At 36.8% G+C, this 20796-nt stretch overlaps 1 protein-coding gene across 1 annotated transcript in view; it reads right to left on the bottom strand.

The window, feature by feature from the left end:
- Window positions 1-20796, bottom strand: part of Trim44 (tripartite motif containing 44) — a 127902-nt gene that overhangs the window by 61363 nt on the left and 45743 nt on the right. The window contains exons 3-4 of the mRNA XM_076847062.1: window positions 9656-9895; window positions 1828-1847 (exon numbers count right to left, since the gene is read on the bottom strand). Of these exons, the coding sequence (XP_076703177.1) occupies window positions 1828-1847; window positions 9656-9895 (260 nt within the window). The remainder of the gene's footprint in view (window positions 1-1827; window positions 1848-9655; window positions 9896-20796) is intronic.

Below are 20796 nucleotides of genomic sequence, written 5' to 3'. Positions count from 1 at the left end.
TCTCCTAGGTACCTGACCCACCTCCAATTCGTTTTCCATTCTGGAGGAAATGTAGACTTCTAAAATGCAAACCTGCTAAAATTAATTTTTGTTTAAAAATTCTTTAGTGGCTTTCTACTGACTTCAGGATAAAGCCCAATACCCGGCTTTATCCTGAAGTCCTAAATGATCTGGGCTCTGCTTTCTTTCTTCTATTCCCTTGTCTGTAACTTTTATACAAGTTTTTCTCTATCTACAACTGATCCATGCTCCTTCTTTGCCTGCTTTCTCATCATTCAGACCTCTGTTTATGTCTGGTAAGCTTCCCCTTTTCCTCCAAGATTGACCAGGAGCCATTCCTCAAGTAGCCTATACTTTCTTTATCACTTCCCTGACAGTGTAAGTGCTTGTTATATGCTCACCTGTCTGGACTCTGGATCCACATAAATAGGGTTCTGCCTTATATGTCCACAGGGCCTAGACCATAACAAGGTCACAAATATATTTTAAATAGATAAACAGAAGGGAGGTGAGGAAACCACAACACGGAAGGAACATGTTCCTTAGGATAGCTGGAAGACTTAGAAGGGACTCCCTGAGGCTCTGTAGGTTTAAAGCAGGGTGCCTGTGGCTTTAGCTACAGCAGATAAGACACTAGATAGTTTCTTGCAGTTCTAGAGTGGAGGTTGAGAACTAGAGTTTCCAATGGAAGGAAGCACCAGGAAATGCAGATATGGGATAACATTCAGCACTTTAAGAAAGGATTTCGGATGTGAGGAGGAAGAAGAAAAAAGAGAAAGAGTTAAAGAATTGAATTTGTTGGTTTGAAATAAAACTAAAAAGTCATATCCTTGCTAACGTCACTTAATCTTGGACAACTCGCTTAGCTTCTCTTAATGAGGGAACTGAACTACGTGATTTTCAAACTGAGTTCTGAGGAACCCTGGTCTCTGCAAAAGTCCCTCAGGGTCTACTGAGATGAAGAAAAAAGGTTCACTAATGGATGTGGCCCTAACTTTAAATAGAGAAAAATAGTTCTACAACTTGAGGTCTTACTTAAAAAGGGCACTTCTGCTAAAAATAGTTTAAATAGCAGTAGCTAGATGAACTTTCTGCTCCCAACCTTAAAAGTCCTTGAGCCTATGTGATTTTACGTGGTACAAATACCCCTAGATTGTGTTGATGGCACAGCTGTAGCACTTCCTAGTCTGTTTGCATGACAGAAAAAGTAAGTAAACTAACATCCAGGTTTACTGCAAGGCTGAGGCAATCATGAAATCTACTTTTAAATTTTATCCAACTGTGGATACAGAAATAACAATGGCATTTTTTTTTTCCTAAACAAAGTTTTTACACCTGTGTCCTAAAATTCAGAGACTTGGGTAAGATATAAAATTGTTATAGGTCAGAAATAAAGAATACTGGCTATAGATCCAGTATTCTTTATTAGAATAAAGAATTTTAAAGAATAAAACAATCTAATTCCAATCAAAAAAGAAATTCCAATCAAAAAGGAACAAGCTAAAGTTTATTTAGTGGATCCACCTAACCATTCAAATGTAGTGCCTGCTCTTAAAAGATATTCTGAATGTGCTAGAGAATAAAGGAAAGTCACTGTCATCACATACTTTTGAATCTACCTTTATCTGAAGGTTACAGGCAGGAAATGACACAGATGGGGAGAGAGATAGGATCTTACAAAATAAGGTCTTCAAAGCCCTGGCTGAAGATGGAGATCCCTTTTCTGTGCCATTCCTTGGCTGTCCATATTTCATGGGGCATTAAAAGGCCACAAATGTCACTCTACTTGAATTCTGAGAATAGACAGCAACAGTAATGTGATCTTACCTGGGTCCTTCCTCGTCACCCTGAAAGACAAGAGAAAGAATAAGTATTAGAAATCATTATTGGCAGAGATCAATTTAGATTTTCTTTTCCCAACCTGAAAGCAAACATTGTGCATTTATTGTAACAAAGACAAACCAACAGATGTCCAAGGTCTAAGATAAGAACTAATGTGATCCTATATTAAAACTGCCCAGCAGAAATGAACTGATAATTTGCTCTTGCAAGCAGAGAGATGAATGCATAGACCTAGGAGGCCTAAATAATGGCCTCACCTTTTTATTTGTATGACCAGTAATATTTGATTCTGAGCAAACAGAGAGCCTCAAAATAGCAGCAGGTCATAGGCAAAAAGCTGACCAGCTCCAAAAGCATCAAGCTGTTTCCTTCAAAGACTTTATTTCTGCCTTGGTCTAGCATCTTTTATCCAAATATGAACATAGAAACTCTAATATATAGGATGCTAAGGTAGAAAAGATACAGAAGTGGGACTCAGGAAATTGGGATTCTAGTCTGAGCTCTGAAACTTAATAACTATGTATCCTTGGGCAAGATAATGAATTAATCTAGACTTTGGTCTTCTAAGACAGTAGTTCTGGCATTTGATGAACCAAATAAACTTTAGCCAAAAAATAGCTTTCTTTTTCTTGTTCATTCTTTTGCAAAAATGTTTATTATTCTCTCAAGAATCACAGCTGCTTCCTTTAGGTGTTTATGACCAAATGAGATCGTTCAAATGATTCTTAAGCATTTCTCGAGAGAGCTCGCTTATTTTGGTGACAGAATATCTTTTATATCTCTTCTTTAGTCATTCAGTAATGGTCTCAATAGAGAATATATCTTCTGGTGTACTTCCCAGAGAATGAATAAATGAAAATGAATGATTCCTAAAGACAATGAACTAGAGCCAGATGCCCTGAGTCCAAATTTTGAGTTCATCACTTACTTGCTTGTGTTACTGTAGTTTGCCTCTCTTAACTTCAATTTTCGAATTTGTAAAATGGGGCAATAACTATCTCTGAATCACAAGGTGAGTACAAGGATTAAATAATGCCTAGAATTATTAAGCGTAGTGCCTGAGACAAAGGATATACTTTATAAAGGTTATTTATGAATATCAGTAGCAATTCAGTATGATTTATTTAAAATTAACTGTATGTAGGTGCTAAGAATAAAAGATAAATAACCCATAATGATCCAACCTTCTAGAAGCTTCCAATCAGCAGAAAGGGAAACAGAAAATGAATTAAATGTTAGGGGCTCTTAAAAAAATATAAACACAATGCTTTAAGAGTCAAAAGTAAAGTAATAAATATTGCCTCTCCAAGAGAAGACTTCACAGGGAAAATGACACATGTATTGCCACTTAAGAGGTAAGTAGAATTTTCCCAGGCTGACAACAGAGAAAGATGGGAAGAACATTGAACTAGCAAGAGTGAAGGTGTTTTAAATACACACACACACACACACACACACACACACACACACGAATAAATAAATGTACAGTTAAAAAAATTTGAGTTCTGTGTAACTTAAGAAAAGGGGAAGTGGGGGTAAGTTTGAGAGTATAACTGACATAAAAGGAGACTGCCAAGATAGGTACAAGCCTATAAAGGACAGCTGTAGCAAGAATGCTGCGTTTAATGAGACTACCTACTGGAGGTTAAATAAGGGCAACTGAGCCACATCCCCAGACTTTTTATTTTTTATTTTGAGACAGGGTCTCACTAAGTTGCTTAGGGACTCATTAAGCTGCTGAAGCTGGCTTTGAAATGGTGAGTCTTCTGCCTTGGCTCCTAAGTAACAAGTTGCCACCACACCCGGCAAGAAGTCATCAGAGTATTATGGATTTAAAATATTGATAGGGGTGGTAATCATCTGTATTCACAATGAGAGGAAAGTGGGGTGAGTGGTGGAGGGCCAAATACAAAGACAATGAAAACTTTCTTTGTATTTTAATGCATTGGTATATCCCATAAAAACTATAATACATCAAGAAAAGTGTCATATAATTTAAATTTCTTATGAGTGACAAAACAATCTATGACAATTAAATCTCAACACATTTTTTCAATTATCTTTTGAAGTTTTAATTACTTATTTTTCTGGAATTGGGGATTGAACCCAGGGACCACTTTACAACTGAGGAACATCCTCAGTCCTTTTTTTTTTTTTTTTTTAATTTTAAAGATATGGTCAACCTAAGTTGCTAAGGCTTTCCTTCCTTAGGAAGCTCCTGCCTCAGCTTCCTAAGTTGCTGAAATTTCAGGTATGCACCACTACACTCAGCTCTTAGGATGTTGAAACATAACTTATGAAAAAAAATCTAAATTTTTTCCTCCTCACAATTTCACATCTTGATACCAGGGTTAAGAAACTGGAATTATAAAAACAAATTAATTTCAATAGTTAAGCTTTTATCAATTTACTTAAGTTATGCTTTCCTCATCTGCACATGGAGATTCTAACTCTTACCAAGGGTCAGTATATGGATTAAAATAAATGAGAAAACCTGTGTAAAACTATATATGAGACTGCCACATTTTAAGTATTCAACAAATGGTGGTTGTTATTGTACTTTCTCTGAATTATTAATAACATTTCATAGGGAGAGTGGGAAAGAACAGAGGACATAGGACATAATAATATCTAGTTGTTGGTTCATTCATTTCTTCTGCTTATAGATGCATACTTCTTTTCAGAAATAATGTTCACTATTGCAAACCATGAGGAAGGCCAGAATGAGATTTTTTTACCAATGAAGGGAGGAATAAATGAGTAAAAGAACACACACACATGAAATATAGGGCCATTTTGAATAGGGCAGCAGACATTTAAATGCCTGCTAACTTGCTAGCAAAGATGAGCGCATGTTGTTCCTGCTATTCAAAATGTACAACTCTGTTCTGAAAGTCTAGCTATCCTAGCCATCCTGTAAGATCAATTCTTACTCAGAAACTTCCTCACTAATCGCTTGAGTCACATAATCCTCCTCTGTCCTTCATATCTGTATAGTTCATCCTCTAGGTTAGTACTTAGAAAAGAAAACCAACAGTGACAGCATCATAAAGTGTTTCCCTCTTTGGATTTCAACTCCGTGAGAATTCACTGCACCATATACAGAACAAGACACATAATAAATATTTACTCAGGAAAAGGAGAAGGGGCAAGAAACTGTTGGATTTAAGATTATTTTCTATTGCTATTGTGAGTTCACTCTGGTTTCAAAAATATTAGGAATGATAATCTGTTTAACTTCCATTTAAAGGACTTGTTGTATTAAGCCATGTTCCCAAATTCCTTCTTAAAACATCCTCAATGCTCTTGGTCGGCAGGCCACCCTCTAATGTAACCTTCCATTTCTACCTCACCAAGGCAAACAAACTTAATCCCAAACCTGCTTATTCACCTGAGCTAGTAATTATAATGACACATTTAATTAATTAACAAAACAATGAGTACAAGAGTGACAACTGTTGCTTTTACAAGTTGTTTTCATGAAAATTTGAATGCTTCAATAGAGGAATTAAAAATTAGTGGCAGTTCTGGGCTGGGGATGTGGCTCAAGCGGTAGCGCGCTCGCCTGGTATGCGTGCAGCCCGGGTTCAATCCTCAGCACCACATACAAACAAAGATGTTGTGTCCACTGAAAAATTTAAAAAATAAATATTAAAAAATTCTCTCTCTCTCTCTCTCTCTCTCTCTCTCTCATTCTGTCTTTAAAACAAAATTAGTGGCAGTTCTGATTGTAGATGATGAATGCAAAATGCAAGAATAATTTTTAAAAACCTAAGATTTTGCATTCAGCTTGCTTTCAACAGTATACCTTCCAGTATAAAGAGTATAAAATCGAACATTTTAGATGGTACAGTATGGATGTGATTTATACTAGAAACATTACAATTAACTCCAATTAGCAAAATCATATTTTCAAAAAAGCCTTGACTCAGAATTTTAAAAGTGTACATAGTTTAAAATAAATGCTTAAGCTATACATATATCATTTTAAATGATGCCCCATCTGAAACAACTTTTTTCTAGTATCATTTCATTGTAGTTCAGTACTCTTTTAAAAACTGTACAAAAGACAAAAATGCCCATAATATCTCCAGAATAAGCACGTATGATCAAAAGTGTTTCTCTACAACTAGACCTCCCTTTTCCAGTCCTTTGGTTAGAGAGAGCTGGCTTTTCATGGGAATTTGCTTTCTTTCTTTAGCATTAATGCTTCCAGTTTGTGGAGTACTCAGGACAGGACACATAAGAATCAAGGAAAACCCCAAAGTAATTCACTGCCTTGCCATTCCTTGAATTCCAAGTTTCCCAGTCATTATGCCATCTTTCTCCACCTTGAAAGTCTTCTGATAGGTGACTTTTGACAAGGACTTTTGCTATAATTAGTACAAGAAGTAAAATGGAATGTGTTCATAGTTCTTCAGAACCAGAAGTTCTATTTTGCTTTACAACTAAAAATAAAAAGGACTGATGAGTGGAAGGTTGAAAAGTCGGCTAGAAACGCAATGAAAAAGATTGGCAAAATGTTAATGGATTAGAATCTAGATTGTTGGTATATGGGTATAATCCATAAAATCCTTTAAACTTTGCTGTATGCTGGAGAAGAACAAAATGTTGAGAAGAATCTTTTGGTTAAATTCAAAATGCAGATGATTATTTTTTTAAATACCACACTATGCAAAGGGAAGAAAAGAATTTCTCTGTTGAATAAAGGTACTAGATATTTGCTCTAACCAGTAAGTTATCAGATTTATTGGAACAAGAAGCTATTAGATTATCTAACAGCTCTAGCCAGCTGAATGCTACTTCTTATTTTTAATAGCTTATTTTGTCACAGTCTGATCTTTAAGTCTTATCAGTTCCTGCATTCCTAAGAGTAATTCTGTCAGTTGAGGTTCTTAAAGGACAGATGATGGTGAGATAGGCTAAATTCGTTATTTGAAATGAAACTAAGTGAAAGGGATGTCACAAAATCCAATCTTTAATTTTGAAGGAACGATCTAATCAACACACAGAATAAATATAAGGGTTCAATTTGAGACAATGATAAACTATTGATCTCTTAAGTTAAATCTGGTTGAACTTTTTTATTTATTAAGATACAAAATGATCACCTCTACATGGTACAGTGTCTTAGGCATGCAAGAACACTGAATTCTAGTTTTTCTACAGATACAAATGGGATGCTTAGTGTTTATTCTGTGACATTACATACTAGATGCCTGTAACTTGCTTTTTTTCCCCATTTTAAATTAGAGCTTTGTAGTTATACATAGAAGTTGGGTTCATTCTGACATGTAACTTGCTTTTGATCTTTATAGGGGCTCAAAGCCAAGAATTTGCCTTGAGTCTCAGAAGACACTTTGGACTTGGATTTCTGGGCAAGGCGTGAGCTGTTAAGACTATGGGAACTCTTGGAGAAGGAATCTTGAAGGCTGGAACTGTTGACTATAGGGACTTATGGATATAGACTCTTGAAGAAAAGAAGCACCACCAACTCATTAATATAGGGTATCTTGTTTTGCACTGAGATGTACATGAGATTTTGGATGCTAGGGCAGAATCATATGGCTGGGATATGAGGTGTCCCCCCAAAGCCCCTGTGTTAATGCAGGAGGTAAATGGATTAAATTATGAGAGCCATAACCTAATCAGTGGATTAGTAATTTGAAAGGGCTACTGTACTGGGTAATAACTGTAGGCAGGTGGAACATGGCTAAAGGAAGTGGATCACTGGAGTCTCTGTTTCCTGGATACTATGAGGTGAGCAGCTTTTCTCTACCATGCCTTTTGCCAAGGTGCTTTGCCTCACGCAGAGTGATAGAGTCAGCTGCTCGTGAAATGAATCTCTGAACTATAAGCTCAAAATAACCTTTTTCTCCTCTAAGCTGTTCTGGCCAGGTATTTTTGTCATAGCAACAAAAGCACACCTAGCATCCAAAACATTCTAGGGAGAAAGCACAGGTACTGGAATAGGACAAACTTAACTGAATCCTGGCTCTATTTTTTACTCACTAGATGACACTGGGTCAGACTCTCCAGAGTTCTCTGAATCTCAATATACCATCTGTCAAATGGAGTTAATAAATGCTGATAGTAGAGTTAGAGGAAATGATGACTATAAAGTACTCTCTTATCTATCTAGAAATTTATTTAGTGACATGCTTTCTTAATTCTAGGGAGGATGAAATTAAAATAAGAAGAAATACCCTTTTCATACACTGATGAAAATTAATCAAGAGCCTTGGATAGGTGACCAAATAATGGTCCAATTGTCTCTCCTGTTTTCTGTCAGGTTGGATAATACCTGCAACCTGGTTTACATCTTAACTCTTCCATTCACTGGTTTATTTTGAGGCCAGGTTCTCTTGCACAAACGCAAAACTCATTGGGCTGGGGATGTGGCTCAAGCGGTAGTGCGCTTGCCTGGCATGCGTGCGGCCTGGGTTCGATCCTCAGCACCACATACAAACCAAGATGTTGTGTCCACCGAAAACTAAAAAATAAATTAAAAAAAAATTCTCCTCTCTCTCTAAAACAAACAAAAAAACGCAAAACTCACAGTAAAGGCTGAGCTCACTGAGTCAGCAGCAGTCCTGGCATGCCCACAGGACTCTCCTAGGTTTTCTTCTTCTGGAAGAAGCTACCCTCAATCTATCTGGTATATATTTGACCCAAAGCTTCACCTTAACACTATGAAATCTGAAGAACACTAGCTTTTCCCTAGAGGCTGAAATATAAACTTTGTTTTTTTAAAAAAATTGCCTTGAAATATTCTAAAAACAGATCCTAAATGCTTAATATGCCTAAGACCATTTTAACCCTGTTACAAAATAAATGGATACAGTATGTTTGGTGACTCAAATTTACCTTGTGTCTTTCATCCACATTTTTAAAAAAATTTTCTTCCTTTCTTTCTCTCTCTCTCTCTTTTTTTTTTTTTTTTTTTTTTGTGGGGACAGGGTACTGGGGAATGAACCCAGGGATGTTTACTCACTGAGCTACATCCCAAGCTGCTGAAGGTCTCAAGTTGTTAAACCTAGCCTCAACCTTATGATCCTCCTGCTTCAATATCCCAAGTCACTGGTATCACAGGCATGCACCATCATGCCCAGCTTGTGTGTGTGTGTGTGTGTGTGTGTGTGTGTGTGTGTGTGTGTCCCCTAATTTTCAGACAAGGTCTCACTAAGTTACCCAGGTTGTCTTGAATGCCTGGGCTTAAGTGATTCTCCTACCTCAGTATCCTGAGTAGCTGAGACTATAAGCATGAGCCACAATGCCAGATCCATGCTGCCACTCAACCCAACATTTATGACCCCAATGTATACAACTGATTCCATATAAGATCCACCTTAAACCACTCTTTCACTCATTCTCAGAGTGAGTCCAAATCTTTCATTCTGGCCTACTTCATGCTCTTCTTCCTAATTTGCTCTCATTTATAACCAAGTTCTCATCTCTACAGGGACTTTATTTACAGGCTCATTTCATGACTTGGGATGTGTCACTGATCCTTTCTCTGGTTCTGATTTCTGGCTTTTCTCCTTAACTGGGATTGTTATCTGCCCCACTGCTGGTAATTCTTTAAATCATGGTGGATAAAAATTCTTTGCCAAACCCAGCCACTGGGTACAAGTGCTAGTGGTGAGTATTTCCACACTAGTTTACACATTGGTTAAAACATGTACACCTTATCCAAGCTATTATTTCATTTGTGTTCAGGGGCAACAAGGGGATACTTCCAGAGTTAATGAACACAGTGATCAGATTCCTCCTAGTTCTCTTGCTAATAGTAATCATGGGCATTTTTATTTACCTCTGCCTTTGGCTCAGCTGATTCATTAGAGGTATCAAGTTGTTCCTTGGCCTGGGCCATTTGAGTCATCAGCCTATCCATATGGGACTGAATGTCTGCCAGTATCTCAGTTACATGAGCTGTGGCCATTGCCTCCTGGATATCCACTAGATGAAGAGCCTTCTGTTCCTCATCAGCAATCACTTTCTGAACTTTCTTAAATTCTTGTTGTATAAACACCTTCATCTGGTCCCGAGTTACCTGTAAAGCACAAACAAGTAAGAAGAATAAGTAGGACATACAAAGAATGGAAGGGTACAGTTATTGCTATAAAGTGCTTAGTAGCCCTGGTTTCTATCTGATCCTGAAGTTTTGTAAATATTATCTAAACAATGTTTCCCTAAATCCTTTGATAAATTTTATGCTAATATTTTTGCCTTTTTCATTATTCATGAATTCTCTATCTGTTCTTGCTTTTGGTTTTGTACATTTTTATACTAGTAATATATGACTACTTCTTCAATATTTAACAGATAAGTATATATAGCAAAAAAAGGCAATTCCTCTTCTCTCCTCAATTAATGCTAACAGTTTGCTATGTATCCTCACCTATTTTTCTATACAGTTATATACATTTATGTATATAGATTAATTATGTAGTTTTTATATAAATGGATTCCAGTGAACATATGGCACCTGTGTCTTGCTTTTTCTCCTTAAAATATCTTAGTGCATACAGATCAGGATCATTCTTGGTATTATTTTTTCAATCTGTAAGATATGGAGTTATACATTATCTTATTTAACAATTCCTCTTAATGGAAATACAGAATCTCCCTGAATTTTTACTATTACCAACAATACAGCAATGAACATCCTTGGTTATACCTCTTAAAATTTATATAAGAGTTTCTTTAAAGACCTTTGAAATCATAGTCAATTTATACATACTGCCTTCCATAAAAGGTGTACCAATTATATTCCTATAACAATGTATAAAAATAATCATTTCCCTACATCCTTACTAATTTTGGATACTATCAAGTACGTTTTTACTATCTGAGGGTGAAAATATATTACTGTTTTATTTTACAGCAACTGCAAACCAAATAAAAGATAACTGTAGGTTATATTTGACTAAGGCAAAAAAAAAAAAAAAAAAAAAGCCAAACAAAGGGAGAAACTACCAAAATAAGAATTTCTGAATACTCTAAATGTTGCCAGCAACTACATTTATTGATGTTTCCTCACAACAGGGTTTATATTATAAAGGCTTTGTTTGTTTCGAAGTGCTGGGGATTGAACCCAGAGCCTTGTACATTCCAGGCAAGTGCTGTACCACTGAGCTACAACCCCAGCTTTTTAAGCAATTATACATATTATAACTAGCTGAGATAGAGAAGAGAGAAGAGGTAGAACTATAGACAAAAGGAGAAAGGCCAGGAGAGATTTTTGGGACTGAAAGAGATAGCAGTCGTTATTTAATTGAGTACCTTCTTCTATGAATATAAGTGACACAGCTGTATACCTACAGGAGAGGAAAGGACTCTATCCTTCACCATTTTTTTTTTTTTTAACTTGAAATAGAACCCAAGAGCACTATAGTACTGAGCTACATCCCCAGCCCTTTTTCACTTTTGAGACAGGGTCTTGCGAAGTTGCTGAGACTGCCCTGCCCTCAAATTTGAAATTCTCCTGTCTCAGTCCCTGGAGTCAATGGGATTACAGGAATGAACCACAGCTCTAGGTTTCCAATCTTCTTGTTCTCGATCTAATGCTCTGTTAACATAATAGTCTGTAAGCAAAGAAATCAAAGTGGGAAAACCTAAGCAAAGAAACTGAGGAATAGAAAGATCGAAGAAGGGGGAAAAGAGATGAAGTCATTTTTACTTAGCCACTTAAAAATTGAAAGAAGTTTGATACCTTCAACATAGCTTTTGTAACACTGCTATAACAGCATCAATGCAAAAGAAGGTCTGTATGACACGGACAATGACTAAGTGATATAAGCCCTTAAGAATGCACATACTCTCTGCAGGTGCTCTCCCTGGTGCTGGAGAAAACAGGGCAGTGGATGTTAAATATTATAATACCTTTGCATTTTCTGTATCAAGATTGAGAACTATGATCTGTGAATATATAATTTTTAAATTTTTAGTGTATATGTGCTAGGGTTGTTATTGCCTTAATCATGGTATTAATCAATGGATCCCTACCCTTGAAATAAATTAGGTCTTAAATGATCTAGGATCTTCTCTCATAGATCAAACTGGAGAGTTTTCACCCAGGGATGAACTTTTCTGACTGCCTAAGAATCTTTTTTAATAGTTCCAAGTGACTAAAAATGGAAACTATAATAAAAACTGACCGCAATCTATTTTATTAGACCTCATATACACAAGTGGTTCAAAGAAGCTGACATCATAGAAAAATTGTGGACCAGACTGCAGCAGGTGAATAAATCATAGGCTTTAAAAATTAAATTCTTTTCCCACCTGCTTTACATGTAAGTTTTAAAACATGACACTTGATTTTATACAGAGCAAGCCACAAATAAGAATTGGAGGCAGAATAATCTACACTGTAAAACCTTTATGTGTTCTTTCCACTTGCATTTTCTATTAATTAACAGATAGATATTCTATGACCTAGTTCAAGACTGTAAAAACAGACTTCTGGTAACAGCATTCATTCAAATTTGGAGTCCAAAGAAGACACTCCCTAGGAGAGTGGACTTGCAGAAGGATGAGTCCTGTGGAAAGGAATTCCTGCTTTCAAAACTCCCACTCAGATTCTATTTCACTTTCTCCTCATCAAAGTTCTATCCTGCTTCAGGATAAAAACTTCACAGTTCTCCAAAACCAGGTCTTTCATGTTGGTACCTGCTATTTGGAAATCTCCAACATCGTCTTTTAGTGAGTTTCTTGAGACTTCTTCAGCCTATCCTCAGTTCTTCCAGTGTGAGGCATATAGTCTTATCTCTCAAGTATAAATACACAAGATGTTACATAAAAAACCAATTCTATAAACTTGGAAAAGAGTGAGCTAGATTAACCACAGAAAGTGACACACTAGTGAAGTGAAAAGTCCCCTTTATACAGCATCTAACTAATAACTGCCAAAACTTTTTCAAGCCACAAACTTTCCTCACCCCACACAAAAACTTAGTCTGGAATTCCAAAAATGCAATAAAGCCAAAAGTGGGAACTATTTGGATTAAAAGAACAATCTCTCACTCCTTGTTGAAGTACTTATCAGGGGCACTTAGTGTGTCTAAGAAAATCTCACCAAGGGACCTAGTTCTCAACACAAATGAAATCTTGAAAAGGGCTTCCTCCCTTTGGTCAACTAGTCCCCAAGTTGTCAAAACCTTCAGTATCTAATTTACAAACAAGATGCTATATCTTTGTTTTAGTGGCATTATGGTGAAACGCTGTTATTACTTAAACAGAATTTTACTAAAATTACTTTTTTTTTTCGTACTACTGACCCTGATCCATCCAAGTTCATCTTAGCAATGCTTTTCTGGAGCAAACCTTTCTTAAGCCATGATGCTTTTTAGCTATTATGCTTATTGTTTTATAATTTGCTCCTAATTTAGGGGGAAAAAAAAGTCTGGGGGAAGATTTTTTATAGGCCAGCTAGTTAGGCGTTAATGGCTTTTGTAATTTGGAAAAACTTATGGTTTGTTTGCATAAACTCAGATCATATTAGTGAATATCTTAGTCTAACCTCTTCATTTTATAGATGAAGGGCAAAAGAGCCCTTCATCTATAATAAAGTCATGTTTAGAAATATCCCTCTGGGGCTGGGGTTGGAGCTCAATGGTAGAGTGCTTGCCTAGCATGTGTGAGGCACATGGGTTCAATCCCCAGTACCACATAAAAATAAACAAATAAATAAAGGTATTGTGTCAAAAAAAAACCCCAAAAAACAGAAAAGTAATACCCCTCTGTTCCAGTCCAGTATGTTTTCTGCCACAACATATTGCCTCTAATGATCCCTTTCTAATTGCTTCAGGTTTATTTTTTCCACTTCTTTCTAATAAAGATGCTTCCTCAGTGAACAGTATATTTGTTATTCCAACTGGTCTGTTATTCCCCCCAAATAAATCGTGGGTTGAAGAATTTACAACTGAAGAGTTAAATCTTACTCCATGGCACTTTCTATATGCTCTATATTTCATATTCCCAAGAAAAACAAGACCCAAGCAGCAAGCAGACTGGCATTTTACACATACATAATTAAAAACATAAAACCTTGAATTAAGAAGCCTGAACTTAAAAATATCACCCACTCAATGTATTTGACATGGGCTGGAAGCCATTAACGCCTAACTAGCTGGCCTATAAGAAATCTTCCCCCAGACTTTATTTTTTTTCCCCTAAATTAGGAGCAAATTATAAATCAATAAGCATAATAGCTAAAAAGCATCATGGCTTAAGAAAGCTTTGTTCCAGAAAAGCATTGCTAAGATGAACTTGGATGGATCAGGGTCAGTAGTAGGAAAAAAAAAAAAAAAAAAAGAGCATAAGGGTTGGGGTTGTGGCTCAGTGGCAGAGTGCTCGCTAGCATGTGTGAGGTACTGGGTTCAATCCTCAGCACTAAATACATAAATAAATAAAGGTATTGAGTCCATCTACAATTAAAAAAGTAATTTTAAAAAAAGCCCAGCAAATGATTAAAAAAAAAAAAAAAAAAAAGCATCCAAGTCTATGCTGATTAAAGAGCTCAGAAACATTTGTTCCATTAGCTAAATTTCCTTCAAGGATTAAAAGAGATCACCCAAAAAAGACATTTTAAGAATTAGGGACTGCAAGAAATAAGAATGTGAAGATGTTAAATACCTCTCTTAGCCAGATGCAGTGACACACACCTGTAATCCCAGCAACAGAAGTTGAAGCAGGAGGATGATAAGCTCAAAGCCAGCCTTTGCAATTTAGCAAGGCCTTAAGCAACTTAGTGAGACCCTGTCTCAAAAATAAAAGCAAAAAGGGCTGGGAATGTAGCCCAGTGATAAAGCATCCCTGGAATCAATCCCCAGAACCAAAAAAATAAAAAATAAATACCTCCCCTAATACTCACAAACAGAAAAAAGAGATGGAAATCAAACTTTTTCAGATGCTGCAAAATGTCTCCACTCCCAAAGCACACAATATCCTTTCAACCTGCTAGGGTCCATGGAAATTTTGAAGTTGGGAAGCTTAAAGTTAGGGCGTCTGTATAGGTTCCAGCATTTATTCTGATATTTCACTCTGAGAGAGCTCCTTCCAAATTTCTGCCAGGCTTCAGAGATGGCAGGCAAGGAAAAGTTTCAATCGTTAAGGACAAAGGCCTTTTGCAACCAATGGCAACGTCTACCATGCCCTGTGTCTTGTGTATGACTGAAATAGTCACTGTTTGCAAATAAAACAACTGCACTCTTCCTAGATTAGGAAAATTATTAAGAAGCCTAGAAACAGAGATAAATTCTGAACTACATTCCATCACAAACATGCTCACTGACATCATTCTTAGTGATCCTCAGTAACACTGTCAGAAGTCTAACTTGGATAGGTTTTATAATGGGGCGTTGAGAATGACAAAGAAAAAAATATACTTAAGTGAACATTTAAATTCTTCCTTAAATCATCTTTCTCATCTTCATTAGAGGCTCAGCCATGTGTATGCTCCTCATTTCCTTTCATTATCTCCATTAACAGATCACCAAGAAACCTCTTCCTCAGATCCATGCAATTAAGTAATAATGGTATTTGCTATGCTGTATTTCTATTTTAAAAGACAATTAAAAATACACCAAAATGTTGCATAGTGATTATCGCTGAGTAGTAGAATTACAAGTATTTTGCTGTTAATTTTTTTTTTTTTAAAGTGGGGGAGCCTGCTGGGGATTGAACCCAAGGCCTTATACATGCCACACACTTGCTCTATAACCAAACTTCACCCCTCCCTATTCCTTCAGCCCAAATTTTCTAAAATAATGTGTAATACTTATTTTTTAAAATATTTTTTAGTTGCTGATGGACTTGATTGATTGATTGATTGATTGATTGTGCTAAGACTTGAAACCAGTGCCTCACACATTAGGCAACTGTTCTACCAATGAGCTGCAACCCCAGCCCTGTAATACTTATTTTTTAACAATGATTTTTAAAAAGAAATGTGGCTTCAAGAAAAAATTAAATCAACAAAGTATTATCAAGTCAATCAATATATAAATATAATTATATACTGAAACACAAATGTGGGATTTATATCAGGTATTCAAGGACTGATTCAACATTTAAAATCAGTTAATATAATCCGTTCACTTCAAAAGGCTAGAAATGAAAAATCCTATGATCAAATCAACAGATGGAGAATAAGCACTTAACAAAATCCAACACCCATTCTTGATAACAACTCTCAGCAAACTAGGAATGGAAGACCAAATTAGATATACCTTCTGTTTCAGTCAAACCCATTTCCCACTTAAAAATACAAGCAGTTAATGAGGTTTAGTGCTGCTGTAGTTATACAAAATACTGAAGTAGATGCCCTTTTGGCTATATTGTGATGGTCTCTATTTCTCATTGATATGCAAAAGTAAAAGGCTTCACGCTTTAGATAACTCATTGGATCGGGTAGTGAGATTTATCAGAATTTTTCCAGACACTAAAACCTGCCCTTCTGAAGGGCATCAAGATTACTGAGGTCCTTAAAGAACCTTCAAATAATAGGTGCAGTAAGTATTAAATAACATGGGCTTATGAATAATGATAATGAAAACAATACTAAGATTCACCATGTTTTAGGCAGTCTTCCAGCTACCATTATATGCATGTTTCTCATTTAATGCTCAGCCAGGCAACAAGAGTTTCATTCCATGTTAGGAAAAATCAAAGCCCAAGTTGGTTAAGTCACTAGTCCAGTGTTATGCAGTCCAGTGTTATGCAGCAGGTAAAGCAATAAGGCAGGTATTCAGCTCAGATTAGTCCTATTTCAAAGACAGTGCACCCACAACCACTCCATTTAGCATCCTGCTTTTCAAAAGGAAACTGAGCCTCTGAGAACTAGGACTAGACAACTGGTAAGCAATCTAGTACAGAAGAAAGTTCAAGATGAAAAGTCAAGGGGCCCTGGATTTTAGTCAACCTCGTTTTTGCAAACAATCAGCTGTGTCAAGTCACTGAATTCTTCAGGGCCTCATATTTTATGATAAAAAAATGAAAAGCCAAATTGTTTCCTTTTCTCTCTAAAATGATACAACTGAATAAGTTCTAGACTCTTGGAGGAATAATTCACCAGGATTATTAAACTTTGGAGTCAGCTTTATTTTCTACCCCCAGATAATAGGTCTTCTCGTTGTCTGGAAGAGAAATTGCCCATAATAGTGGGCAATGCATTATTATTATTATATTTGAGGGGACTGGGTATTGAACTCAGGGCCTCATGCATGCTAGGCAAGCACTCTATTACTGAGCTTATTTTGAGATAGTGTCTCACTAAGTTGAACAGGCTGGCTCTCAAACTTGCAACCCTTCTGCTTCAGCCTCTCCAATACCTGGGATTACAGTTGTGTCCCACCATGCCAGTTTGATCAACACATTATGACTGAATGACAAAAGCCCCTCTACCACCACCAGTCACACTGAAGAAAATTCCCCCACATTTTTAAAACCCCCCTTTTTTCTTTGCATTCCTTTCCACTACTCTCTACTAAACATCTAGACCTGTTCTACATGGCTCCATTTAAGCCCTGTCTGCCCATCGCGTCTAGGCTATTTAAACTTAGTCCCACTCTCCCCTGTGCCAGTAACTTGCTGAAACAAAATTCTAAATCACAAAGATCTTCTGAGTGATTTGATGAAGAAACAAAATTCTAAATCACAAAGACCTTCTGAGTGATTTGATGAAGTTGGTCAGGATCCGATTCCTACTTCCAGCTTCTTGAACAACTTTTTCTCCCTGTTTGATTCCATTTGTCTCTTCTTATCTTTTTTTAAAAATATATATATATATTTTTTTAGTTGTAGATGGACACAATACCTTTATTTTTACGTGATGTTGAGGATTGAACCCAGTGCCTCACACATGCTAGGCAAGCACTCTACCACTGAGCCACAAACCCAGCCCCCTTCTTATCTTTTTTTTTTTCTCCCTTCTTATCTCCATTTCTCATGTTGACTTCAAATCCTACCTTTGTTTCAGACTTAATGACTACATGTACCCCTCAATCCCTCTGCCTTGGTGATTAGCTTTGACTCAGATATTCTTTGGCTGGGTTTGCACCTTTGAATTCCAGAATCACACTCTCTTCAATAGTTCCAGTCAGAATACTCCATTCTTCCTATTTCTCCCAGAGTACTTCTTCCTGAGACTATAAATCTGACACTCTGAGCCTAAGTATTATATTTTTTGCTTTGTTTTGTCTTTCTTTTTCTTTTGTTTTTTTTTTTGTTGTTGTTGTGAGATTTGTTTTTGACAGTGTTCAGGATTGAATCCAAGGCCTTTTGGATGCTCAGCAGACACTCTACCACTGAGCTATATCCCCACCAGTCCCTACTGTGTTTTTAAACATATGACCCTATACTTTTTATGAATCTCTTTCCCTTTATGCTTTTCCCTTCTCAATATATAATCAAATATACGTGCCCATGTAAACACATAGTACTAAGGGGTTCAGGACCATGTTCCCGAGAGGCTCTGTCTTGAAAGAGCCTGATAAGCACTTGAATTCAATCTGCTAAAGTTATAAAGTATACAGCAACTCTGCACGCCAGTTACCTGAGAAAAACATATTCACGGTTGACTGACAAGCAGCCCTTAGTGGGAGAGCTAGAGATCTAACCACTATGGTAGTGGCACTGCTATGTAGCAGCCTTTCCTCACAGGATTCCTTGTTCATGCTAACAGCTGCTCTATGCCTTTATTGCCAATGCAACTTGATATGCAACCCAGCAACATGGCACTGAACTGGATGTACCAGAAAGCAGTTCATCAGGGATGGCGGCTCACTTTGACTTGACATTACTGCTTGCTCTCAGGATGTGTCTCCCTGACGCCAGGGTAGCAATGAAGAAAGCCATCACAAATTTTTGAGTTTTTGTGTTTTTTTTTTAATGAGTAGGAAAAATATTGAGTGACTAGCATTGTAGGAATGTGAAAACAGTCCCCAGAGACATCTAGGACCTGTATCAACCAAGGATAAGAGTGAGAGCTTCTACTCCATCTTGTTTTTCTGATTCTTTCAATCTAAAATTAGCTTCTGCTTCAGAAGCTGCTGTGTAGGAAGCAGGAGGTAGAAAATGACACTGAAAGTTTGAGGGGGCAACTACACAGAATTTACACTATTTTTAAGCCTATTGCACCTGAATATACAAAGAAGACCTACTCTATCTGCTGAAAATAAAAGCAATTTAAAAACAAGACTCACCTCTCAACCTACATTCCAATTCTCTATCCAAATGCCTTCCGTGCAAATCAACAATTACTTGTACACTATGGAAACTACATTACCAATCATGAGGAATTGTGTATCATGAAGAACACTCAGAAAGGCTACTGGGATGCAGGCCTTATTATTTCTGAGTCTTCTTTGCTATAGAGGGTCACAATGGTAAAACCCCTGGAATATGATGTGGATAGAAAGGGGTCTGAAGACTGAATCTGAAACTCAGAAAGAGCTTGGGGCTGAGGATATACCTCAGGTGGTACAGTGCTTGCCTCTCATGTACAAAGCCCTGGTTTCAATCCCCAGCACCACAAAAGGGAGGGGGGGTGTTTAATATCTTTCTCATAAATATTTTTCTGAACTTTACATAAAATAACACATGCAAAGAACTATGTGTACCCTTCCAGGGACACAGGACTATCGGCAGAATGGTTCTGCTGAGAGATAATAGTAAGTGAACAGTTACTTACTATATACTTGTGCTTTTGGTGTGGTACTCACTAATCTATCATAAACAGTCCCTTTAAATGAGCTTTCTGAAAGAGAGCCTCCACACTTGGGAATTCAGATTCAATTTTCCAAGGGAACACGTGAAAAAACTTTCTTATGTATCCTAGACATTGAGGAGTAAAAATATCAATATAGATATCAATATAGCTCCTTGCCTCAGTTCCAGTAACTGGCTGTAGGTTGTCAGGGAACCATAGACACCTTTCTAGCTTAACAAGATCTCACTGGGAATCATCTCAGATTGAGTCTACCTCAGTGATAAGAGAAGGAAAGCACAGTGAGTACAGGAAAGATGGACTGGAAGAGCAGCTCCTGAACCTCACAACCTGCCTCATCATATTTTCTTTCCTGTGCAGGATGAAATCCTACTCCTCTCCTTTGGGGAGCTTATCCGAGAACACCAGTGCTCACTAACTAGAGCTGTTAAAATGCTTTCCGGATCCCCAAATATTGTGATACTAAATGATCCTCTATTAATTCTCATCTCCTCAAAAGCTTTTATGTTGGAGGCTGAGAATATAGCTTAGTGGTAGAATGTCTGCCTAGCATGCACAGGAAAGTTCAATTCCCAACATTGCAAAATAAAATCTCCACTTTGTGAGTACTCATTAACAAAAAAAGAACTATGATTACTCCTACTTTATAGATGAAATTGAAGGCACAGATACACTGAGTGATACTGAGTGATAATAAGTGTTAGTATGTGGATTCTTGTCATCTAATGCCAATGTTTGTGTTCCTTCACTATAACTGAAATGAAAAGGAAACGAGAAAAGAGCACGTCATACAAGAAAATTTTTTACTCTGAAAGTCTGAGCAAACTATTAATTGCTTAACATTTTCAATCTATTTTCTATAGATAAAAAAGTTACTAACTTCCTACAACTACTAATATTCCATATAAACATCACATAGCAACTTTGTAGAATCATAAGCCCTGTAACCTTGAACAAGGCACTTTACCTCCTAAATCCTTACTTTTTCAACTATAATGAGAATTGTGATGTTTACCTAATTGAATTGAGTTAGGAATTAAAGACATATTACTGTAGAACTTATTTCACCTGCTACATAATTAGCAAAAGTGACACAAGGCGTGGCAGCAACTGATCACTGGGTTAAATGAAATCTCTCTTATAAAGGGAGAGAACTGATGAAGTTTGTCCTTTAGCTAAATTCAGACTAGATCAGGGAAGAAGCATTGTTCTCAAATAAATAA

This window comes from Callospermophilus lateralis, chromosome 2, assembly GCF_048772815.1.
Source record: "Callospermophilus lateralis isolate mCalLat2 chromosome 2, mCalLat2.hap1, whole genome shotgun sequence".
Classification (NCBI taxonomy): Eukaryota; Metazoa; Chordata; class Mammalia; order Rodentia; family Sciuridae; genus Callospermophilus; species Callospermophilus lateralis.
Note: the sequence above shows the minus strand (reverse complement) of the source record. Positions and strands in the feature narration are given on the sequence as shown.